The sequence below is a fragment of the Macaca thibetana genome, chromosome 19 (assembly GCF_024542745.1).
Source record: "Macaca thibetana thibetana isolate TM-01 chromosome 19, ASM2454274v1, whole genome shotgun sequence".
Taxonomy (NCBI): Eukaryota; Metazoa; Chordata; class Mammalia; order Primates; family Cercopithecidae; genus Macaca; species Macaca thibetana.
Genome location: NC_065596.1, coordinates 38,034,467 through 38,059,473, shown reverse-complemented (window position 1 = coordinate 38,059,473; position 25,007 = coordinate 38,034,467). Strand labels below are relative to the sequence as shown.

The following is a 25,007-nucleotide window of genomic DNA, read 5'->3' as shown; positions in this document are numbered from 1 at the left end:
TGATGCTCACTGTGTGTTCCACCCAGCTAGTAGAAGTCAAATGGCTTGGGCTACAATCCTAAGAGTGATAAAAATCTGGCAAGAGCCCCATGCAGATTTGAAAGCACAACACAATTCCTCAAATTCTCCCACGTACTTGGAATGTATGTGGATGTCTGAAAGAATGAGGTTCAATTCAGGCAGATGGCACCCTTACTGGATCTCCTACAATGCTGTGATGTTGAATAAGGAAATAGCACATTCCCAGTATATCGAAGGTGTTTTTCTCATGTGAACTTTGTGGTACGTGATGAGGTAAGGCCTTTGGTGGATGGCTTTCTCATATTTAACACACCCATAAGGCCCTATTCCAGTGTGAACTCGCTGGTGTCGAGTGAGGCCAGAGCTTCTGCTAAAAGATTTTCCACACTAGCCACATTCATAACGCCTTTCTCCAGTGTGAACTCTCCAATGATCACTGAAGTTGGACCTTCACCTAAACGTTTTCCCACATTCACTGCACTCATAGGGCCTTTATTGAGTGTGAACTCTCTGGTGTTTAAGGAGCAGAGATCTTTGGCTAAAGGATTTCCCACATTCATTGTAGTCATAAGGCCTTTCTCCAGTATGAACTCTCAGACGTAGAGTGAGGCTGTAATTATGACTAAATGATTTCCTATATTCGGTGCACTCATAAGGCTTCAATCCAGTATGAACTTTCTGGTGTTTTATGAGATTGGAATCGTAGGTGAAAAATTTTCCACATTCACCACACTAATAAGGTCTTTCTCCAGTGTGAACAGTAAGTATGGTGTTGCCGTAGTGCAGAGCTTTAGCTAAAAGATTTCCCACATTTGCTGCACTCATAAGGCCTTTCTCCAGTGTGAATTCTCTGATGCTGAATGAGGTTAGACCTTTGGCTAAAGGATTTCCCACATTCATTGCATTCATAAGGTCTTTCTCCAGTGTGAATTTTTCAATGGTTATTGAAGCTACAGCTTTGGTTAAAGGATTTCCCACATTCCCTGCACTCATAAGGCCTTTCTCCAGTGTGAACTCTCTGATGTTGAAAGAGGGTTGAGCTTTGGCTAAAGAACTTACTGCATTCTCCACATTTATAAGGTCTTTCTCTAGTGTGAACTCTCTGGTGTTCAATGAGGCTAGAGTTATGGCTAAAGGACTTCCCCCATTCATTCACATGTAACACCTTTCTTTAGTGAGGGCTCTCTGAGGCTGAAGAAGTATGTGTTTGTAGCTGAAGGCTTTGTTGATCTTTCCCCAGTTGTAATGTATTTTTCTCCTGTGAAAGGCAGTCCAACACAAGGTTCTGCTATTTGATTTTTCCCTGGTATGAGTGGCCAGTTGCTGGAGAAATCTTAAGCTGGCCAGGAAGTCCTTCCCAACATCCCTGCAGGTAGAGGGCTTCTGAGACTCACTGCATGTGCAGCTCTTCACTAATGACACTTTGTTCACCTCACTTCTGAAGGGTTTCACTCCAATGTGCTGCTTCTGACACTGATGATTTATATTGGAAAAGAATTGTTTCTCACATGTCCAATACATGTACATTTTCTCCCTTCGATGTGTTCCCTTGTGCTCAGCCAGGGGAGCAATGTTTTTTAAGATTGGGCCGCACATCTCACAGGGGTGGGCCTGCTGGGAAGATGAACTTGGTGTGGGAACCCTAACTTGTGACAGTCTTTCTACAGAAACACTCTGCTCAGAAGGTACCTCCTCATCCTCTGTTTCACACCAACAATCTAAAGACAATGAAATGACAGTGAAGTGCATGCTGACAGTGTAGGAGGAGACAGCCCCAGTACAAATATGTATTTAACACACCCAGAAAGAAGTCCAGGGGATTGCCTGCAGGACAGGAGGCTTGTTTCAAATTGAGCATGAGGCCTCCAAAAGTAGTCCTCCCCGCCTGACTCTGCTCCCTTTTTTTTTTGAGACAGAGTTTTGCTCTTGTTGTCCAGGCTGGAGCACGGTGGCACGATCTTGGCTCACTGCAACCTCTGCCTCCCAGGTTCAAGCAATTTGGGATTACGTGCGTGCCACCACACCCAGCTAATTTTTTGTATTTTTAGTAGAGACAGGGTTGCATCATGTTGGCCAGGCTGGTCTTGAACTCCTGACCTCAGGTGATCCACCTGCCTTGGCATCCCAAAGTGCAGGGATTACAGGTGTGACCGACTGTGCCTGGTCGTGTTTGATTTTTTTTTTTTTCTTTTTGAGGTCCAGTCTCACTCTGTTGCCCAGGCTGGAGTGCAGCGGTGTGAACACAGCTCACTGCAACCTCTACCTCCCGGGTTCAAACAATTCTCCTGCCTCAGCCTCCCCAAGCAGTTGGGACTACAGGCACGCACCACCACGCCTGGCTAAGTTTTGTATTTTTAGTAGAGACAGGGTTTCAGTACATTGGTCAGGCTGGTCTCGAACTCCTGACCTCATGATCCACCTGCAATGGCCTCTCAAAGTACTGTGATTACAGCTGTAAAGTACTGTGATTACAGCTGTAAACCACTGCTCCCAGGCTGGCTCTACTCCTCATCTGAGACTTTGCCACACAGAACCACATGTTCCTTCAGATACCCATGGCCCTATTCCATTTCTGTGTTGCACTTGCCAATCTCTCACCAGTCACAACCTTCCTCTATCCACCTAACACTTATTAAAAGTCCAACTGCACTGGTCACCCACCGGAAGACTACTGACTCTCATAGATGACCTCAGGCCCTACTGAAGTCATTACAAAATCCAAATGCATCTATAAAGCGGTGAATAAGCACCAGCTTTGGCCTGAATGTCATCTTCTCTCAATACCTCTCTCTTTTGCCTCTGATCCATCCCATGCCCATTCTTCCTCCATGCCACCTGTCAAACTATGCTGCCAATCCATTTTCCCTGCATGGTCACTTGTGTGCCTCATCTGTATCTGTGAATCCTAATCCCATCACCCAGGTACTGAAGTAAGAGATCCAGCCCCCATCCCCCGATCTTCTGTTCCTGTTCCTCTGTAGCTTCACCATTATCTTGAAGATTGCTCCTCCTAAATGACCACAGTTCACGCACCTTAGTCCACAGAGTAGTCACATTATGGATGTCTCTATTGTGAACTCCCGAGATTTTCAGACCTGTGTGTACAGCTGCCCTCTTCATACCTCTACTCAGTGGATGAAACACCTCAGACTCTTACTATGGCCACACAAAGCACCTGAAGTCCCCCGTGAATATAGGCGTACCACAATATTCTCCATCACAGATGATGGAACTTCCTTCCCTATAGTTGCTAAGACTGAAAACTCTGGGGTCATCCCTGAATCCTGTTTTACCACTTCACTGTACAAATCAGAAAACCTAGTAGCACCCTTTTCAAACATGTATTCAGAATCTAACTACTTTTCCTAAACCAACATTCTGGTCCATTAACCCTCACCTGGATAATGGCAGTGGCCTCCACCCTGATCTTCCTAGGACCTCCCTCCATCCCCCTCTGTTCTCCATTCTGCCACCAGAGGGAGTCTGTTAAGATCTCCCTCTCCTCTCCCTCTCCTGACCCAAACCTCCAGAATAGCAATTTTAATTTTCAGGCAAGCATGCTATACTGATCCCAATGCAGTTTCACTTCTAAGCATTTGCGTATCTTGGTACTAGTTCCTGGTGTAATCCTCCACACCTGTTTACACTGGTTGGGAAAAAATGTGAACACCTCTATATGAAAATCTGACATGAGCTTAGGACCCCGGTTTGGGGTTTCCCCAGTGTTCTCAGACCCAAAGACCTGGGGAATAGCACTTGAGAGTTCTTCAGAACATGTGGGTGGGGGTTGAGACCAGTGAGGGACTGGGACACCTTCCACTCACCTGTATTGGTTCCATAAGAGCTTCTGCAGCCACAGGAACCTGTGGGAAGAGGCAGGCCTTATAAGAATGTGTCCAAGTGGGGTTCAATGAGCTCATGCCTACCTGTGTCTTTGCCTAGCCCTGGAACCAGATGATTTCTAGTTGAATGCCTACCCACTGTGCCTCAGTGCTCAGTGTCTCTTCTTACCAGCTGTGTGACCTTGAACAAAGGTTCAAACACCCAGTGCTTCAATGCCCTCCCTCATCACTCCCACTAGTCCTGAACAGCCCTTGGAAAACTTAAAATCCTAACGTAGACTGTGCCTTCCTTTTGTTCGAAAGCTCCACGGCTTCTAGAATCCTTACACCAAAGGTACAACCGTTACTCTGCTATTCCAGGCTTAACTCTGCCTCATACAGGTCCTCACAGGACAAAGAGGAGCCCAGGTTCCCCAATCCTCCCAGCTCAATCGTGCCTCCAAGCCTTTGCACGTGCGGTTCCCTGTGTTTCTCAAGCTCTGCCCCCTCCCCACCACACCAGGTGTACAAAACAGGGGCCCCAGCACCATCGCCTCCCTGTTCCCAACTCTGGGGCCTGGAAGGCAGGGATGCGAGCAGGCCCCTCTCACTCTGGGCTTTAGGATATGGGTGGGGAGGGCGGGGGAGACCAGGAGGCCGCAGCGCTCACCTGAGCCTGGGCCCTCAGCGCGGCCGCCTCCATTGGACTCTGGGAACAACGGAGACCCGGGCTTGGCGGTCCCTATCCCAGGGTTGGCCGGTTCACTCGGAGCGGCGCCAAGCCTCAGCCCCGCCACTGTGCAGCGAGGACAACGATCCTTCTCGGTCCCGTCTCTAGGGTTCCGCCGCAGCGCTCGGGAACCGGGGATAGAGTGAAGGAGCCGGAGGGAGGCCAAACTGTCGGCCTCAAAGAGGACGCCGAAAATCCCGCCTCAGCTGTTACGCTGCGTACACGGAAACGCCGCCAACGCAGGTCATTCTGGGAAATACAGCTCTCCCGGATCCACAAACCGCGGGGCGGGGCCTCTCACCGGATTCTAGAGGAAAGGCTAGGCGGCACCGCGAGGGACGCTGGGAAATGACTCCCCACGTCCAAAGGCCGAGCAGCGTATTTGCACCTTCTCAAGTGGGCAAGACTCAGATTTCTGCACTCATTACCCAAGTATTAGGAGACATAGTATTTCAGGGTCTGGAACTGAGCATGCTCCCAGAGGCTACAAATTCAAATGAACAGATCATTCAGACACAAAATGCGTCTACAGTTAGCAGAAGCTAATAATCATTCTATTGAATTCAAATGCATGCATTCTAAAGCATGAGAGTCAGTGTATTAAGCATTCTTGCGTTGCTAAAAGAAATACCTGAACCTGGGTAATTTATAAGAAAATGGGTTTAATTGACTCATAGTTCTGGAGGCTGTAAAGGAAGGATAGACCTCGCATCTGCTTCTGTTGAGGCCTCAGGAGGCTTACAATCCTGGCTTTAGGAGAAGGGGGAGGCCGGGCGCGGTGGCTCACGCCTGTAATCCCGGCAGTTTGGGAGGCTGAGGCGGGTGGATCACGAGGTCAGGAGTTCAAGACCAGCCTGACCAAGGCAGTGAAACCCCGTCTCTACTAAAAATACAAAAATTAGCTGGGTGTGGTGGCCCACGCCTGTCATCCCAGCTACTCGGGAGGCTGAGGCAGAGAACTGCTTGAATCTGGGAGCCAGAGGTTGCAGTGAGCCGAGATCGTGCCACTGCACTCCAGCCTGGGTGACAGAGTGAGACTCCTTCTCCAAAAAAAAAAAAAAAAAAAAAGAAGGGGGAGCAGGCATCTCACATGACTGAAGAGGGAGCAAGAGAAAGAGTGAGTGGGAGAGGTGCCACTTTGGGAAGCCAAGGCAGGCGGATCACGAGGTCAGGAGATTTCGATCATCCTGGCTAACACGGTGAAACCCCGTCTCTCCTAAAAATACAAAAAATTAACCAGGTGTGGTGGCCGGTGCCTGTAGTCCCAGCTACTCCGGAGGCTGAGGCAGGAGAATGGCTTGAACCTGGGAGGCGGAGCTTGCAGTGAGCAGAGATCGCGCCACTGCACTCCAGCCTGGGCAATAGAGACCACGTCACACACACACACACACACACACACACACACACAGACACACACACACACAGGTCATTGGCACTACTAATGTCTTGTGGAGCTGGCAAGTTTTTATTGGTAAGTGACAGCAACGAGTAAAAAGTATTCTTAGAGTTGCAGGAGGTTTTGTCAGCAGCTGTTACGTAAACCTGGTTTACATTATAGCTGGCAGTTTCAGCAGCCAGACTTGCAGAGGATTTCATTCTTCTTTTTTTTAAAAAAAAAATGTAATTTAAAATTTTTGTGGGTACATAGTAGGTGTATGTATTTATGGCACACATGAGCTGTTTTGATACGGGCATGCAATGAATAATTACGTCATGAAAAATTGGGTTCCCATCCCCGGAAGCATTTATCCTTGGTGTTACAAACAATCCAATTATACTCTTTTAATTATTTTAAAATGTGCAATTAAATTATTGACCATAGTCACTCTGGTGTGGTATCAGATAGTAGATCTCATTCATTCTTTCTAACGATTTAATTTTTTAATACTTATTAACCATCCTTACCCTCTACTCTATCCTTTCTAGCCCCTGGTAAACTATCTTCTACTCTCTATCTCCATGATGTCAATTGTTTTGATTTTTTTTTTTTTTTTTTTTTTGAGACGGGGTCTCCCTCTATTGCCCAGGCTGGTGTGCAGTGGTACAGTCTAGGTTCACCCCACCTCTGCCTCCCGGGTTCAAGTGATTCTCTTACCTCAGCCTCCTGAGTAGCTGGGATTACAGGCGAGCACCACCACACCCAGTTAATTTTTTGTATTTTTAGTAGAAAGTGGTTTCACCATGTTGGCCAGGCTGGTCTGGAACTCCTGACCTCGTGATCCACCTACCTCAGCTTCCCAAAGTGCTGTGATTACAGGCGTGAGTTACTGTGCCCAGCTGTTTCGATTTTTATATCCCACAAATAAGTGAGAGCATGCAATGTTTGTTTTTGTTTTGTTTTGTTTCTGTGCCTGGCTTATTTCACTTAACATAATGACCTCCAGTTCCATCCTTGTTGTTGCAAATAACTGGAGGATCTCATTGCTTTTCATAGCTGAATAGTATTCTATTGTGTATATGTACCACATTTTCTTTATCCATTCATCAGTTGATGGACACTTAGGTTGCTACCAAATCTTGGCTACTGTGAATGATGCTGCAACAAACATGGGAGTGCAGATAACTCCTTGATATTCAAATTTCCTTTCTTTTGGGTATATATCAAGTAGTGAAATTGCTGGATTATATGGTAGCTCTATTTTTAGTTTTTTGAGGAACCTCCAAACTGTTACTCATAATGTTGTATTAATTTACATTCCCAACAACAGGGTATGAGGGTTTCCTTTTCTCCACATCTTCACCAGCATTTGTTATAGCCTGTCTTTTGGATATGAGCCATTTTTTTTTTTTTTTTTTTTTTTTTTTTTTTTTTTGAGACGGAGTCTGGCTCTGTCGCCCAGGCTGGAGTGCAGTGGCGCGATCTCGGCTCACTGCAAGCTCCGCCTCCCGGGTTCACACCATTCTCCTGCCTCAGCCTCCCGAGTAGCTGGGACTACAGGCGCCCACAACCGCGCCCGGCTAATTTTTTGTATTTTTAGTAGAGACGGGGTTTCACTGTGGTCTCGATCTCCTGACCTTGTGATCCGCCCGCCTCGGCCTCCCAAAGTGCTGGGATTACAGGCGTGAGCCACCGCGCCCGGCGGATATGAGCCATTTTAACTGAGGTGAGATGATATCTCATTGTAGGGTTTTCTTTTTACTTTTTTTTTTTTTTGAGACTGAGTCTCACTCTGTTGCCCAGGCTAGAGTGCAGTGTTGGTTGTCTTTCTGGACTGGGTTGTGTCATTGGTTGATTTTCAGAGGCTTGATAGTGTGATTCGTCTGCTACCTTTCAAAAGTGTGATACCTGAGTGAGGCTGTCACAGATAGGCTGATTTTTCAGAGCATGTGTATTGATCCATAGTTATCTCAAATTAATTGGAGTTAGTTGTTTAGGACTTTGTCAAAAGAACAGTCTTTTCTATTCTTGAATTTGAAAAAATAAGAACTTTAAATTCTAAGTGCCACCTATTGGTCTTCCTTTAGCCAAACCTGCAGAGACACCATAGACCAGTGGTCCCCAACCTTTTTGGCACCAGGGGCCAGTTTCATGGAAGACAATGTTTTCACAGACGGGGATGCAGGGTGAAGGGGTGGAGGTGGCAATTTTAATTAGATTCTCACAAGGGATATGCAACCTAGATCCCTCACATGCACAGTTCACAATAGCGCTTGTGCTCCTAAGATAGTCTAATGCTACCCTGATCTGATAGGAGACGGAGCGTAGGTGGTAATGCTTGCTTGCCAGCACTCACCTCCTGCCGTGCTGCCAGGTTCCTAACAGGCCATGGACCAGTACCATTCTGCAGCCTGGGATTTTGGGACCCCTGTCATAGATATTGTTTAGGTCTCTATTTGTGAAGGTATGATTTTTCAGTTAATGTTGCCATTTAAATGAGTTAAGAGCCAGTTCCTGTGATGGAAAAATAGCCCTAACTGCTAAATTGTATTAGTTTATTGAAAAAAAAAAAAAAAAAAAAAGCTGAGCACGGATCATTTAGGGTATTGTGACAAAGTCAAAAGGTGATGCAGGACAAAAATCATTATATGCAGGACATGTCCTGTATGTATAGAATCTTGGAAACTTTATTAGTGATGTCTCTCACACTACTAATACATCTGAAAAGCACCTACTCAGAGCTTGTAGGTGTTTCTTGGATGTATATTTTAACAGTGAATTATCAAGACAGCACAACTTCACAACTGCTCAGCATTTTCAGGAAAAAAGAGTCACATTCTGTGGACAAAGTGTGGTCAAGATCCCAATACAACCACGTGCTTAACTTCATTCTTTCACTTTTCATACTTTAGTATTCAGGCTCAAACTTTACTGAGATCTTAACTTTGTCCATCTATCACAGATAATTCCTCGGAGTAATGTCTTTCATTATCTTCAAATAACTACAGAATCATTATTAATAGCTTTCAGGATTTTTCCCCCCCGGGATAATCTCACCTCCTAATACAGACACCGTACCTACAATGACAGATTAAATGGTAATGGCACTGTGTTTTGCAGTGGTGGATACACTCACTGATTACCTAGGCAGGAAGAGTTTTCTGAGGAAATCTGTCCACTGGTTTCAGGGAGACTCCACATCATCCCTCTTCCTTCTTCCACTGCAAGGCCTTGTTTGGAGTATTTTCTCTTCCCTCTCTGACCAAACTGAAGCTCACAAAAGTTCCCGTAAAGCTTGAGTGCACACGTACTTGCAAAGCAACAAGATAATAGTTATTAGCTCCTAGCTATGAGTGTAGGCAAAGAGACATTGTGTTGTGGTTTGTCTATTTAGTTTTGCAGCTTTGGGGAACATCTGAAATGTCTCCACATTTCTGCGACCAGTGCAGACTACCCTCCGGGGAGTCTAGGTCCAGGCCTTTTCAGAGGACGGAAGTCGGGCTGGACGCCGTGGCTCACTCCCGTAATCCCAGCACTTTAGGAGGCCGAAGCAGGCGGATCCCAAGGTCAGGAGTACAGCCTGGCCAATGTGGTGAAATTCCGTCTCTACTAAAAGTACTAAAATTAGCCGGGCGTGGTGGCGGGCCCCTGTAGTCCCAGCTACTCAGGAGGGTGAGGCAGGAAAATCGCTTGAACCCGGGAGGCGGAGGTTGCAGTGAGCCGAGAACGCGCCACTGCACTGCAGCCTGGGAGACACAGCGAGACTGCGCCTCAAAAAAAAAAAAAAAAAAAGAGGACGGAAGTCCTGCCAGTCCTTTGAAACTCGGGTTACTTTCCCCAAACACCTTGGCCCCCGTCCCAGGCCGAGAATCCTCCGCCTTGAAGGATGTCTCCGTGGGAACTACACTACCCACAAACCTATACGTTGCATATCCAATGAGGGCCCAAGAGAGGGGTGTTTCAGTGAGTGCGGAGGGTGCGTGGGCGGGACTTCCGGCTCCTCCTCCTAGCGGACATTTTGTTTGTTTCTGTCAGGCTGCATCTATCTGGGTCTCTGTAACGCTTGGGTGGACCGCAGGTGGAGGTGTCGGGAAAGCGCGGAGATGTTGTCCCCAGCGTCCCGCGACGCGTCCGAAGCTCTACGGGGATGGAAGTACCTGCGTCCCCGATCGAGACGCCTGCCGCTCCCGGCAGCTGTCCGCGCCCACGGTCCTGTGGCGGAGCTAACGGACTCCGCGCGGGTGGGTGCTGCATCCTCCCGGCCCTCAGCCACTCTTTCTCCGACTCCGAATCGTAAAGTTCCTGCAGCCCCTGTGTCCCAGGACAGCGACGCACTCTTGGGCGGGGTTCTATCTCGCTGTGGGTGGGTGTGGGAGAGTTACGGGCGGAGGGGACGTCGCAGGTAAAGGCTCGGGGGTGCTGCTGATCCCCAGACATTTGGGAGACAGTGTTCTTTTCAACACGGAGCAGAGTTTGAGGAACTGTGCCTGGAATGGCAGGCTGAAAAGTTGTCCCTTCATTCTCAGGGCGTTGAGATTACCTGAGGGTTTTGAATAGAAGGAAGTGATCTTAGCTGGGATTTTAAGTGTCTCGAAATTTGCTCAGGGGAGAACATTAGTTCGGGGTGGGGACTGTGAGGATGGATACTAGGAGACCGGTAAGGAGACGGCTGCAGTGGATTCCAGGAATGCTTTGGTGGTGGATGTACCGAGAGTAATGGCAGGTGAGTAGGTAGAAGTGATCATATTCTGGGTAGGTTTTAAATATGAAACCAGCAGGATTTTCTGCTCCAGCATATGCAGCTGTGATTGAAAGTAAGGCATGAAAGAGCAAGGTGTTTTTGTTGTGTTTTTTCATGAACGTTTGAATTTTGGAATGGTGACTCTGATATGTCTCAGAGTGGAGGCGTCCTCACTTAGGCAACTAGAGAGGAAGGTGTGAAATTGTGGGGAAGGGACTGGGCTTAAAATGTCTTTGGGGTAAAGGGAGTGGTCTGGACTAGGTCAAGGCCAGGAGGTCAGATTTAAGTGGGGCAGTCTTAAGTATGTTATTTCAGATGATCTCTGGGGTAAGAGATGAGAAGGCTGGGACTGGAGGACAGGGAAAAGGGAGTGGGCATTCTTGAGACTCCCCCCAGAAGAGAAGGGTCCTGGCATTTGAAAAGGTTCTTTTCAGTGTTTGTAGAAGGAGAGAGCTGTAGGGTATCAGGAGTTTGGCCTGGGATGGCAACGATGTGTGGTGTGCTATAAATTTGCTACTATCTGATTATCTCACCCTCATTTTGTGTGTTTTCTTTTAGTTTATTATTTTTTTTTTTTTTGAGACCAAGTCTCACTCTGTCACCCAGGGTGGGATGCAGTGGTTGCAACCTGTACCTCCTGGGTTCAAGAGATTCTCCTGCCTCAGCTTCCTGAGTAGCTGAGATTACAGGAGCCCGCAACCACCCCTGGCTCATTTTAGTATTTATAGTAAAGACGCGGGGAGGGGGACATTTGCCATGTTGGCCCAGGTGGTCTCGAACTCCTGACCTCAACTGATCCACCGGCCCCAGCCTTCCAAAGGGTTGGGATTACAGGTGTGAGCCACTGCACTTGGCTTTAGTTTTATTTTATTTATTTATTTATTTATTTATTTATTCGTTTTTTTGAGATGGAGTCTCCCTCTGTCACCCAGGCTGGAGTGCAGTGGTGCGATCTCAGCTCACTGCAGCCTCCGCCTCCTGGATTCAAGTGATTCTCCTGCCTCAGTTTTCCCAGTAGGTGGGATTACAGGCATGCACCACCATGCCCAACTAATTTTTGTATTTTAGTAGAGATGGAGTTTCACCATGCTGGCCAGGCTGGTCTCAAACTCTTGACCTCAGGTGATCCACTCCCCTTGGCCTCCCAAAGTGCTGGGATTACAGGAGTGAGCCACCATGCCTTGGCCAAGGTTTTTTTTTTTTTTTTTTTGACATGGAGTCTCGCCCTTGTCACCCAGGCTGGAGTGCAGTGACGCGATCTCGGCTCACTGCAACCTCCATCTCCTGGTTCAAGCAATTCTCCTACCTTAGCCTCCTGAGTAGCTGGGGTTACAGGTGCCTGCCACCACACCCAGCTAATTTTTGCATTTTTAGTAGAGATGGGGTTTCACCATGTTGCCCAGGCTAGAGTGCAGTGGCACGATCTTGGCTCGCTGCAACCTCTGCCGCCCGGGTTCAAGCAGTTCTCCTGTCTCTGCCTCGTGAATAGCTGGAATTACAGGCATCCGCCACCACGCCTGGCTAATTTGTTTTTATTTTTAGTAGAGACGGGGTTTCACGATGTTGGCCAGGGTGGTCTTGAACTCCTGACCTCAGGAGATCCACCCGCCTTAGCCTCCCAAAGTGCTGGGATCACAGGCGTGAGCCACACGCTCGGCTGAGACCCCATTTAAAAAAAAAAAAGTTCACTACCTCTCCCAGTCTTGCCAAGTGTAGTAGAAGGATCTCACCAATCCATCTGGCCAAAGATTTAAGGTGCTTCTCTAATCTTTGTATTTGTCCAGAATGCTGTCTCTGTTTTTGGTAACTCTCTGGAACTTAGGGTGTACTACTACATTCTGTCATTATCCTGAGGCCAGAAAGGTAGGAACCAGACTCTCTTGATGTCGCTGGGATGTGTTGAGGGTGTTGAATGTGTTCCGGTTTCTTCTGTTTTCATGATGCAGCTGAGCATGGGTATTTATCTCCTGCTGCCTGCATTAAGTTAGTTAGAGGACTAAATGCCTAAAGTCGTGTTTGGGCAGCATCCTCTGATTCTCGGGAGATAGCCTCTGGAAGTAGACTCATTGTGTATCCACCTTTTTATTTTCTGTAGTTTAGGGCCACTCAGAAATGCAAAGCCCCATTGACTTCCAGAGTAGTTTTTAAGGAGACAGTCTCTTGGGTGGGAGTTACAGAACTTGTGATACTCAGTGCATGGCCAAAGGAAGAATGAGTAGGCCTGGATTTTATCATTGAGCCATATGGAAGCCTCATGAAGTGCCATGCTTTGGCTCTGGCTGTTTTTTGTTTGTTTGTTTGTTTTTGTTTGAGACGGAGTCTCGCTCTGTCGCCCAGGCTGGAGTGCAGTGGCCGGATCTCAGCTCACTGCAAGCTCCGCCTCCCGGGTTAACGCCATTCTCCTGCCTCAGCCTCCCGAGTAGCTGGGACTACAGGCACCCGCCACCTCGCCCGGCTAGTTTTTTGTAGTTTTTAGTAGAGACGGAGTTTCACCGGGTTAGCCAGGATGGTCTCGATCTCCTGACCTCATGATCCGCCCGTCTCAGCCTCCCAAAGTGCTGGGATTACAGGCTTGAGCCACCGCGCCCGGCCGAAGGGCTGTTTTTTTAAAGCCCCTTCTCTGCACTACTTACAGGGCATGAAGACCCTGGAAGTGCTTGAGTGCCCATATCAAACTGCCACTTTTTTTTGTTTGTTTTTTGAGATGGAGTTTCGTTCCTGTTGCCCAGGCTGGAGTGCAATGGCACCGTCTCGGCTCACTGCAACCTCTGTCTCCCAGGTTCAAGCGATTCTCCTGCCTCAGCCTCCCGAGTAGCTGGGATTACAGGCACGTGCCATCATGCCCAGTTAATTTTTTGTATTTTTAATAGAGACGGGGTTTCACCACGTTAACCAGGATGGTCTTGATCTCCCGACCACAGGTGATCTGCCTGCCTCGGCCTCCGAAAGTGCTGGGATTACAGGTGTGAGCCACCGCGCCCAGCAAACGGCCAAACTTTTTTCTGTGATCTAGAAAGATGTGTATTCCAGTCTCCTCTGTTCACAGAGCCAGGAGGTTTAGAGTGCAGTTCTTCGGAGAGAAGAATTACAAGTTGGGACACTTGTGTGGACTGTGGTCTATAGAGACCACAGGAAAAAAGCAGTAGTTCGATATAGGCACATTAGCACTTCCAGGGTCTTCATTCCCTGTGAGTAGTACAGAGGTGCTGATGTCTCCTCCCCTTAGCTCTCTAGAGTTGGTGAATTAAGAGCCAAATCATGGATAACCTTAGAGTTAGGAACTATATGTGAGGTCCACACCATCCTCTTCACAGGAGAAGGTGTGTGTTGGGGATTCCTTTCTCCATTGTATGAACAGTGCTCACAGTGGGGTCCATGGTTGAGCGTTCCTCAGCTTTTCTTACCTGTTTAAAGACAGATGTTTTCTCCGTTGCCTGGTGATCAGCAGTCTCTCAACTAGTTTCTCACTTTCAGAGGGGATAGTCTGTAAATAGGCGTGTATTTCATGTGTCCGTGGATGGAAAGAGTCAGGAGCTTTGTATTCCGCCATGTTGCTGACATCCCCTCTCTCACCCTCACTTTTGAACCACCTGAACTAAGAGAAACGCACACTGATAAGTTCCTTCAGTGCAGGGAATGAGCCTGCTTCATTCAGTGTTGCCAAAGCCACAAAATACCTTAAATGCCATGCAATAGATTGTCTCAACCTCCTTTAGAACCGTTTTTTTGTTTTTCAGGCAGAGTCTCATTCTGTCACCCAGGCTGAAGTGTAGCTGTGCGATTTCAGCTTACTGCAACCTCTGCCTCCTGTTCAAGCTATTCTCAGCCTCTGGAGTCGCTGGAATTACAGGTGTGTGCCACCATGCCCAGCTAATTTTTATATTTTTAGTAGAGACGAGGTTTCACCATATTGGCCAGGCTGGTCTCGAACTCCTGACCTCAAGTGATCTGCCCACCTCGGCCTCCCAAAGTGCTGGGATTACTGGTGTGAGCCACCGTGCCTGACCATCCATTAGCTCTTTTGACTAAATACATTTCCCAAGAAAGACAGGCTCATTGGGGGCAGCTGCCTCACAGCAAGTTCTGTTTTTTTTTTTTTTTTTTTTTTGAGACGGAGTTTTGCTTTTGTTGCCCAGGCTGGAGTGCAATGGTGTGATCTCAACTCACTCCAACCTTCACCTCCTAGGTTCAAATGATTTTCTACCTCAGCCTCCCGAGTAGCTGGGATGACAGGCACCTGCTACCACGCCCTGGCGGGTGTACAATAATTTTTGTATTTTGAGTAGAGACAGGGTTTCGCTATGTTGGCCAGGCTGGTCTCCCAGAGTGCTGGGATTATAAGTGTTAGCAGCCATGCCCTGCCAGCAAGTTCTTACCAAAGGTTTACTCTAAGGTAAATTGTTCTAACACGGGAAATGTTTCTGCTCACATTCCCTATACTGGCATACCTTGTCTTACTGTGCTTCACTCTATCACACTTTGCAGATACTCTGTTTTTACAAGTTGAAGGTTTGTGGCATCCCTGAAGTCATACATTGGCAATTCTTGCAATATTTCAAACATTTTCATCCTTATTATACCTGTTCTTGTGATCAGTGATCTTTGGTGTTACTACTGTAATTGTTTTGGGCCATCATGTGGCACCACGAGCCACACTTATATGAGACAGGCAGTCTTAATTGTTAAATATTGTGTGTCTTCTGACTGCCTCACTGACCAGCTGATCCCCATCCTTCTCCCTCTCTTCAAGTGTTCCTATTCCCTGACGCACAGCAATATTGAAATCAGATCAGTTAATAACCCTACAGTGGGCTCTAAGAGTTCAAGTTAAAGGAGTAGTTACACATCTGTCACTTTAAATCAGGGGTGTCCAGTCTTTTGGCTTCCCTGGGCCTCCAGCACTAGGGGTTGCATTTCAACATGAGATTTGTAGGGGATACACATCCAATCCATATCAAGCAGTGGTACAATGTGCAACAAAGAAATGGAAGAGGGTTGAGGATACCTGAGATCTTCATGTGGTTTGAGGTGCCTGTGATTGAAAAAAGGAACAAGGCCAGATTGGGAGGCTTTCAGAGCAACAATAGGGCTTTCCTTGGCAATGGGGCCATTGGTGGTTTGGGGCAAGATGGGATACTGATTGTTGGCAAGCACTTTTTTTTTTTTTTTTTTTTTTTTGAGATGGAGTCTCGCTCTGTCACCAGACTGAAGTATAGTAGCATGATCTCGGCTCACTGCAGCCTCTGCCTCCCAGGTTCAAACAGTTCTCCTGCCTCAGTCTCTCAAGTAGCTGGGACTACAGGCACACACCACCATGCCCAGCTAATTTTTTTTTTTTTTTTTAGTAGAGACAGGGTTTGATCTTGTGATCCGCCCTTGGCAAACACTCTTAATGCTATATGTAGAGTGACATTGGGGAGTCCAGGGAGATAGGGTGGGCCAGTAGGGTGGTGGGAAAGCTGGAGATGTGAGGGAGATGTAGTCCAGAGAGTGATGTGTATGAGTGGAGGAAGTGTGAGCTGATGGTCCTGTGACTTGGGGCTTAACTGAGAAAAATGAACCTAGGTTCATACCTGGGATTTGTGCTCTTGGGTACCCCAGGGGAGTTGGCTGGCTCAGAGTGTAAATGGCATTTATCTGTCAGCCTGCCTGTTGTTGTGGTGGGCTGACACAGTGATTTCTGGGGTAATCAGGAGAGAGTGAGAACCAGTGGTACCAGTACCTGGTATCTCTGACTTGGGAACCTGGGAGGTCAGTTAGCAGGATGTTGTGGGTAGGCAGACAGGGGATCATGGGTCAAGAGACTTTTTATGACCCTTCCTGTCCCTTTTGTTGCAGGGCTGTGTAGTCTTTGAGGATGTGTTTGTATACTTCTCTCGGGAAGAATGGGAGCTACTTGATGATGCTCAGAGACTTTTGTACCATGATGTGATGCTGGAGAACTTTGCACTTTTAGCCTCACTAGGTAAGGTCCTCATGCTTTTCTCCATTTACCACTCTGTTCTTCCCATGGTTGGATCATGAGCACTGCTTCCTTCACCAGTTTTCTGGAGCAAGTGCTCAGGGTGCCAGGGCTAAGCTGTATGGAGTGTCCTTCCTACTTGCTGAGCAGTCCTGAAGCCATGCAGCCAAGGGTTTGGGGTCATGAGACTTGTGGTTTGCCCAGTGGTTCTCACTAGGTCTGTTCACTTTCTGTACTGGTGACTCTGTCCAAAATTATGATGCCTCTGTGCCCAAGGTTGTGCCCCCTTTCTCCAGGTGACATTTTCTTTTTCTTTTTTTTTTTTTTTGAGTCAGGGTTTGGCTCTGTTGCCCAAGCTGGAGTGCAGTGGCACGATCTCAGCTCATTGCAACCTCTACCTCCCAGGCTCAAGCCATCCTCTCACCTCAGCCTCCTGAATAGTTGGGACTACAGGCACACACCACCACGCCCAGCTAATTTTTTTGTAGAGATGGGAATTTGCCATGTTGCCCAGGCTAGTCTTGAACTCCTGAGCTCAAGTAATCCCCTGACTTGACCTCTGAAAGTGTTGGATTACAGGCATGAGCCACTGCGCCCAGCCCAGGTGACATTTTCTAGGGCCTGACCCTGTCAGGAGTTATAGGCACTTACATAGTCACTTACAGGGACCTTTGCTCTATTCCTGCACAACTCCTCCCAGGTTACTTTTCTTACCTGTAGTCCATCATAGGGTGGGTTTCCATGGACCTGTGCTGGCTGCTCACCTGTTCTGACTTTCTCTTAGGAATTGCATTTTCTAGATCATGTGCAGTCATTAAACTAGAGCAAGCAGAAGAGCCCTGGGTGTATGACCAGGTGGATATGACTTCAGCCACAGAAAGAGAGGCCCAGAGCGGACTTAGACGTGGTGAGTGGATATCGGGGAAGGGCATGATGTATGTCAAAGCTGGGTTCAGAACTGTCAACATTAACTGTTCACATCAGTGTTTGTTTCCAGGGCCAGTGGCCACACAGCGTTTCTATCTGTCCTTCCCTGTTGTTGACATGAAGACATATCATTTCTAGTTTCTTAGCCCCTTGCCATCCTCATCACTGGCCTTCACCTCACACCCATGTTTTCCCACTAGTCTGTCTGCATTTTTGGCAATATTGACCTGCTATTAATGTTGACAAGATGTGCATATATTCTTAAATAGTCTTTGAACACCAACTGCTCACTTGTAGTTGGATTTTCCTGGAACTGGATACATTTTTCATAGCATTCATGAGTCACTAACAGTCAGGGCCCTACTGGAAGCCATTTGTTTGCTTCCATTCTTTTTTTTTTGAGACGGAGTCTAGCTCTGTGGCAAAGGCTGGAGTGCAGTGGGGTGATCTCCACTCACTGCAAGCTCCTCCTCCTGAGTTCACGCCATTCTCCTGACCTCAGCCTCCTGAGTAGCTGGGACTACAGGCGCCCGCCACCATGCCCGGTTAATTTTTTTTTTTTTTTTTTTTTTTTTTTGTATTTTTAGTAGAGAAGCAGCTTCACCGTGTTAGCCAGGATGGTCTCGATCTCCTGACCTCGTGATCTGCCCACCTCGGCCTCTCAAAGTGCTGGGATTACAGGTGTGAGCCACCATGGCCAGCCTGTTTGGTTCCATTCTTATATCCTGGCCCTTCATTGGCCCTCCCCCATGGTATGACCTCCAGAGGCTCACTACCTCAAAGCCGTCCCTTCCTCACTCTGACCATGCTTCTCATCCTGAAAACAGTTTCATGAACTTACTCCTGCGTGTGTCAAATGCACATATATGATGGGGTTGCCCCTTCCCACCCGTAAACATGCATTTAATCAGCATTTCTGTGTCTTCAGGTTGTTGGTATGGAGTGGAGAATGAGGAGGTATCTTCTGAGCAGAGCATTTCTGTAGCAGGAGTGTCACAGGTCAGGACTCTCACGGCAGAGCTGCAGACTCACCCATGTGACATATGTGGCCCAATATTGAAAGATACCTTACACCCGGCTAAGTACCATGGGGGAAAAGCCAGGCAGAAACCATACTTGTGCGGGGCATGTGGAAAGCAATTCTGGTTCAGTACAGACTTTGACCAGAACCAGCCCAATGAAGGGAAACTCTTCCCAAGGAAGGAGAGTAGAGACTCGGTGAAAAGCTGCAGAGTCCATGTGCCAGAGAAGACCCTCACATGTGGGAAAAGTGGAAGAGACTTTTCAGCCACATCTGGCCTTCTTCAGCATCAGGCCTCTCACAGCAGGATGAAGCCCCACAAGAGCACCAAGCTTGTGAATGGCTTTCGCATGGGACAGAGGTATCACAAGTGTGGTGAATGTGGGAAAGCCTTCACCCGCAAAGACACACTTGCTCGGCATCAGAGAATCCACACTGGAGAAAGGCCTTATGAGTGTAGCGAATGTGGGAAGTTCTTCAGCCAAAGCTACGACCTCTTTAAACACCAGACAGTTCACACTGGAGAAAGGCCATATGAGTGCAGCGAATGTGGGAAATTCTTTAGACAAATCTCTGGCCTGATTGAGCACAGGCGAGTTCACACAGGTGAAAGACTCTATCAGTGTGGCAAATGTGGGAAATTCTTTAGCAGTAAGTCTAATCTCATTCGACACCAGGAAGTTCACACAGGAGCCAGGCCTTACGTATGCAGCGAATGTGGGAAAGAATTCAGTCGGAAACACACACTTGTTCTGCACCAACGAACTCACACTGGAGAAAGGCCTTATGAGTGCAGTGAATGTGGGAAGGCCTTTAGCCAAAGCTCCCACCTTAATGTACACTGGAGAATTCACAGCAGTGATTACGAGTGTAGCAGATGTGGTAAAGCTTTCAGCTGCATCTCTAAACTCATTCAACACCAGAAAGTTCACTCTGGAGAAAAGCCTTATGAGTGCAGCAAGTGTGGGAAAGCCTTCACTCAAAGACCCAACCTCATCAGGCACTGGAAAGTCCACACTGGGGAAAGGCCTTATGTGTGTAGTGAGTGCGGGAGAGAGTTCATCCGGAAACAGACACTTGTTCTGCACCAGAGGGTTCACGCTGGAGAAAAGCTTTAAGAGTGTAGCAAATGTGGGGAAACTCTAAGGCCAATGCCCCCAACTTACTGTATGGTGGGGAACTAGCAGTAGTTAATGAGTGTAGCAGATACAGGAAAGCCTTTCCTTGGAGGCTGAACCTTACCCGCCACTGGAAATTTCACACCAGACACAGGCCTTAGCAGTCCAAGCAATGTGCTGTCTCTGTTCAGCCTAACAGCTCACCCTAGAGTGGAACTCTGGGAGCAGCCATTGTGAGGGAACCATCAGTCAGAAGTGAAACTTCATAGATACGGACATTCCCACTGGGGAGATTCCCTGTGAGCACCAAGTATGTGAGATGCTTTCAACAGCTGTGTCGCACTTTTTAAATGGCTATTGGCCTTTGCTGGGGCAGGAGCCATCTGCCCCTACCATTTGGCAGAATCATACTGCGTTTACCATTTACCCCAGCATGCTTATGACAGGCAGACCTCTCTTCTCTCCCCAGTCCCTAAAAGGATTGTAAGTGGTCTCACAGCCCACTAGGGGTCTTAATTTTCTCTCTTTTGATGTAAATGGCATGGAAATAATCAGCTTTGTTCAAGAGGACACAAAAAGATTCTGCAAATAACCTGCAGAGGCTTACCTGCATTGATTGTTTGGTTTCATATGATGCTCATTATGGATATATCCAATCTCCAAGTCACCCAGCTCTCGAACTGCCTGCTTCACATTGCTCATTATAATAAAGGCGTGTTCTTTAAGCCACAATTAATATTGTGGGTTCTGTTTATTGTTTGGAGTCTATTGAGGAAACAGTTGTCTTCTCAGCATGAACAAGTTAACAGCTTTGGGAGTCCTTGTTTTCTGTCCCTTAGAGCAAAGAACAGTATGGCAGAGAACAGCTCTGATTACAGCTTTGACCTAATTTGCGTTGCTGTTCAAGGCCTTCTAAGACAGACTGCAGGGCTTTGTGAGACAAATCATGTGACCTGGATGCCAGTTTTTCTATGGGTTTGGAGGTAACCATGAAGAGAGATCAGCTGTAACAACTTCTAGAGCACCTGGGAGCATGAGTTTGGTCACTGGTTCCCATCCAGTGTTCCATATTTCCAAGCACTTAGTGGGAAGCTGGCCCCTGCTTCTTGTCAAGGAGTCTGTGTTCAGAATTTAGTAGGCAGGTGTCCCTGTGTGGAGGACCTCTAGGAGCCAGGTGGTAATTACAATTGGTATAGAAACACTGGGTGAGACTAATAGGGAGTTGAGGAGATTGCAGCACACTACAAAGGGTGTGCCACTTTTTTTTTTTTCTTTTCTTTTCTTTTTTTTTTTTTTTTTTTTTTTTTTTTGAGATGGAGTTTCGCTCTTGTTGCCCAGGCTGGAGTGCAGTAGCACGATCTTGGCTCACTGCAACCTCCACCTCCTGGGTTCAAGTGATTGTCCTGCCTCAGCCTCCTGAGTAGCTGGGATTACAGGCATGCGTCACCTATGCCTGGCTAATTTTGTATTTTTAGTAGAGATGGGGTTTCTCCATATTGTTCAGGCTGGTCTCAAACTCCCGACCTCAGGTGATCTGCCTGCCTCGGCCTCCCAAAGTCCTGGGATTACAGGCATGAGCCACCACGCCCGGCCTAGGATGTGCCACTTCTAAAGGTACATGCTCAGATGTTCCCATACTATGGCTATATAGGATGAGAGTGTACAGAAAGTTTCAGAACTGCCACAGCTGTGTCTCTTTGGTGGTCAGCATCACTCCCAGGGCAAATCTAAACATTCTGTGGATTCCCAAAGACTCGATGGCTCAACTGAAGACCATCGCTGGGTGCACAAGTGGGTAGGAAAACCAAGATTGAAAGAAGGAAGATCTAGCATTTCAGGGATGTGGCTTTGCAATTTAGCCAGTGTTCCTGGTGAATCATGGAAATAGCTTTCTTGGTTGCCACTTTTTGCTATCACTGAGGCAGGGCTGCTCCTGAAGCAAGAGGCAAGAGACAATAGAGTCAATATAGGGTTACCTATAGGACTTGTCTGTTTTTCCAGTTTTCTTTTTTGTTTTGAGACCAGGTCTCTCTCTGTCACCCAGGATAGAATACAGTGGCACTATCATAGCTGACTGTAACCTTGAACTCCTGCGTTTAAGCAATCCTCAGCCTCCTCAGTAGCTGGGATTACAGGCATGTACCATTGCACCTGGCTAACTTTTTTGTTTGTTTTTGTTTTTGGAGATGGAGTCTCACTGTATTGCCCAAGCTGGTCTTGAACTCCTGGCTTCAAGCGATACCAAAGCACTGGGTTTACAGGCATAAGCCAGCATGCCTGGCTGGTTTTCCTAATTTCTTAAAATAAATTGTCATTTATTTGTGAACTCTCTTCTTATATAATAATATAGTCTAGACATTTCCCTATAAGTACTACTTTAGCAGCATCCCCCAAATTTTAATATAGTGTGCATTCGTTTTGTGTAAGATGGAATTAGTTGGCCGGGCACGGTGGCTCATGCCTGTAATCCCAGCACTTTGGGAGGCTGAGGTGGGCGGATCACGAGGTTAGGACATCGAGACCATCCTGGCTAACACGGTGAAACTCCGTCTCTACTAAAAATACAAAAAATTAGCCGGGCATGGTGGCAGGCGCATGTAGTCCCAGCTACTTGGGAGGCTGAGACAGGAGAATGGCGTGAACCCAGGAGGCGGAGCTTGCAGTGAGTTGAGATCGTGCCACTGCACTCTGACCTGGGCAACAGAGCAAGACTCTATCTCGAAAAAAAAAAAAAATTGGGCTGGAAAAGCTCTACTTTTGTCTCTAGGGACTTCAGGTATCTCATTTCATTTTGACATTTAGTGCAGTGAGCTTTATTATGTATTGTTTAACATCTGGAAAAATCCCATGACAATATGGAGGGTGAGTTTGATTGCTGATGGTTTCTGGTTGGCATATGTGATTAGGTAGGCACTCTGGCTCAACTATATTACCCCAGAAGGGCATAAAATCCCTGCTGGCCTGCTGCGATCCTCTGACTTGAGCTCTCCTGAAGCCAGGATTTCTCTCTCAGATATTGGTGGCTTGATCTGGAAGTGAATCACATCAATGTGCCATCTGGACTGGGAAATCTGGAAAACTGCCTGGATTTGTGTCTGACATAGCATATGGGCATGCATTCTCTTTCTCTTGCTGCACCATACCCTTTGCCTTAACAAAACCTCATGTGAGTATGCTCTGTAGAGTTTTGTGAGTATTTTCTTTTTTTTTTTTTTTTTTTTTTTGAGATGGAGTCTTGCTCTGTTGCCCAGGCTGGAGTGCAGTGGCCGGATCTCAGCTCACTGCAAGCTCCGCCTCCCAGGTTTACGCCATTCTCCTGCCTCAGCCTCCCGAGTAGCTAGGACTACAGGCGCCCGCCACCTCGCCCGGCTAGTTTTTTGTATTTTTTAGTAGAGACGGGGTTTCACCGGGTTAGCCAGGATGGTCTCGATCTCCTGACCTTGTGATCCGCCCGTCTCGGCCTCCCAAAGTGCTGGGATTACAGGCTTGAGCCACCGCGCCCGGCCGTGAGTATTTTCAATTACGTTTTTGAAATGTTTTCAGTTGGTGAAGATGAGATATTTGCTGTGATCTCTGAGTCCATTTCAAATAATAATGGCTAAGGAGTTATTGGGCAGAATGAAATATGGTAGAGGCTGGTGAGGAAGATTTTTTGTGAATAGGTTGGCTTCTAGTCCTTGAGTTGAGATTGCACAAGTTATGTGATTGACTCACAAACAGGAGGAAGAACATAAGTGGGACCTGGAGTCTGTAGGTCGGCGGGGATAACTAAATGTCCTGCAAAAGACCCAAACACCTTCCATTAGGCCCACCTCCAACACTGGAGGTCACATTTCAACATGAGATTTGGAAGGGACACTCATCTAAACTATATCAGCTGTAGATTCTAGCCTGTAATTAAGTACACTACCATACCTTTTCCTAACTCCATCCTGCGGACCCAGCTAATTGATGTCATGGTAAAAGGGGAGACAACATGATATGAGGCATGATGTTATGGACCTCCTTATTGAGCTCTCTTGAATTAGACACAATACTGGAGGGGGAAGGAAAAGTAAGAATCATTCAGAAGAAAGGTAACTAAAAATAAAAGAGGTGGCCGGGCGCGGTGGCTCACGCCTGTAATCCCAGCACTTTGGGAGGCCGTGGCGGGAGGATCACCTGAGGTCAGGAGTTCGAGACCAGCCTGACCAACATGGTGAAACCCCATCTCTACTAAAAATACAAAAAAAAAAATTAGCTGGGCGTTGTGGCACGTGCCTGTAATCCCAGCTACTCAGGACGCTGAGGCAGGAGAATCGCTTGAACCCAGGAGGCAGAGGTTGCGGTGAGCCGAGATTGCACCATTGCATTCCAGCCTGGGCAACAAGAGTGAAACTCCATCTCAAATAAATAAATAAATAAATAAATAAAAGAGATGGAAGAAACCTCAGGAAAACAGAATTGGATAAAATTGTTTAGATGGTTGATTACAAATGACCTTAAACAGGAAAGGAAGATGGAGTCGTTACAAAAAGTATTGAATCACTAAAAATAATTGGTCTATTCAAAGATCTGGAACTAATTAATTCACCCTAGTCTTGATAATTTTTCAAAATGTCAAAATTATTAAAAAATGACAAGTATAATCTCTTCAGAGCCTGCTCTGATTATAACCATGGAGGGAAATTGGGAGTATTATGACTGAATGATGATGTCAATAGAAGAAAGTGACAAGTCTCATTTTGGAGATTTAGTTGCCAAAGTTAAGGATGCACCCGGGAGACAAGTCTATGCTTTTCTCCGAAGATGATTTTTAGGGCTCCAAATTTAAAGGAGAAAGGATGGGATATTGAGAAGCACACAGTTTTCACATAAACAAAAGGGGCAAAAGAAAGATGTGGGGAATCTGCATTTTACGTAAGATAACACAGAGGAAATGGGGTAGGGGAACAATCAGATAGGCATTTTGTGTCTGACAGGCCGGGGTGACTGCACCTGTAAAGATAAACTATCAATTTGCATTGCCATGGTGAAGTTTTTTTTTTTTTAGATGGAGTTTCACTTTTGTCCCCCAGGCTGGAGTGCAGTGGCATGATCTCAGCTCACTGTAACCTCCATTCCCTGGGTTCAAGTGATTCTCCTGTCTCAGCCTCCCGAGTAGCTGGGATTACAGGCACCTGCCACCACACCTGGCTAATTTTTGTATTTTTTTTTTTTTTAGTAGAGATGGGGTTTCACCATCTTGACCAGACTGGTCTTGAACTCCTGACCTTGTGATTCACCCACCTTGGCCTCCCAAAGTGTTG

At 47.0% G+C, this 25,007-nt stretch overlaps 2 protein-coding genes and 1 pseudogene across 3 annotated transcripts in view; 1 reads left to right on the top strand and 2 right to left on the bottom strand.

The window, feature by feature from the left end:
* The window catches only part of ZNF776 (zinc finger protein 776), a 39,187-nt gene extending 34,378 nt beyond the window's left edge, over positions 1-4,809 (bottom strand). The window contains exons 1-2 of the mRNA XM_050768658.1: positions 4,513-4,809; positions 3,846-3,884 (exon numbers count right to left, since the gene is read on the bottom strand). The gene's annotated coding sequence lies outside the window, so the exon portion shown is untranslated. The remainder of the gene's footprint in view (positions 1-3,845; positions 3,885-4,512) is intronic.
* The window catches only part of LOC126941699 (uncharacterized), a 41,596-nt pseudogene extending 17,508 nt beyond the window's left edge, over positions 1-24,088 (bottom strand).
* ZNF671 (zinc finger protein 671) lies at positions 9,945-20,451 on the top strand. 2 transcript variants are annotated; one of them, XM_050768649.1, is made up of 5 exons: positions 10,110-10,191; positions 14,429-14,541; positions 16,530-16,656; positions 17,438-17,560; positions 18,509-20,451. In XM_050768649.1, the coding sequence occupies exons 3-5, from the start codon at positions 16,623-16,625 to the stop codon at positions 19,717-19,719; spliced, it is 1,368 nt and encodes a 455-aa protein (XP_050624606.1). In that variant the 5' UTR covers positions 10,110-10,191; positions 14,429-14,541; positions 16,530-16,622; the 3' UTR covers positions 19,720-20,451. The 2 variants fall into 2 exon arrangements, with proteins under 2 accessions (XP_050624605.1, XP_050624606.1); XM_050768648.1 differs by lacking the exon at positions 14,429-14,541 and having other exon boundaries at positions 9,945-10,191.
* Positions 24,089-25,007: the final 919 nt, after the last annotated feature.

What these genes read in the sequence shown, in the direction of transcription:
- ZNF671 (XM_050768648.1), top strand. Translation starts at nt 10,054, where the DNA reads ATGTTGTCCCCAGCGTCCCGCGACGCGTCCGAAGCTCTACGGGGATGG. An exon ending in AGCTAACGGACTCCGCGCGG is followed by an intron (nt 10,192 to 16,529) that starts GTGGGTGCTGCA and finishes CTTTTGTTGCAG; the next exon opens with GGCTGTGTAGTCTTTGAGGA. An exon ending in TGCACTTTTAGCCTCACTAG is followed by an intron (nt 16,657 to 17,437) that starts GTAAGGTCCTCA and finishes ACTTTCTCTTAG; the next exon opens with GAATTGCATTTTCTAGATCA.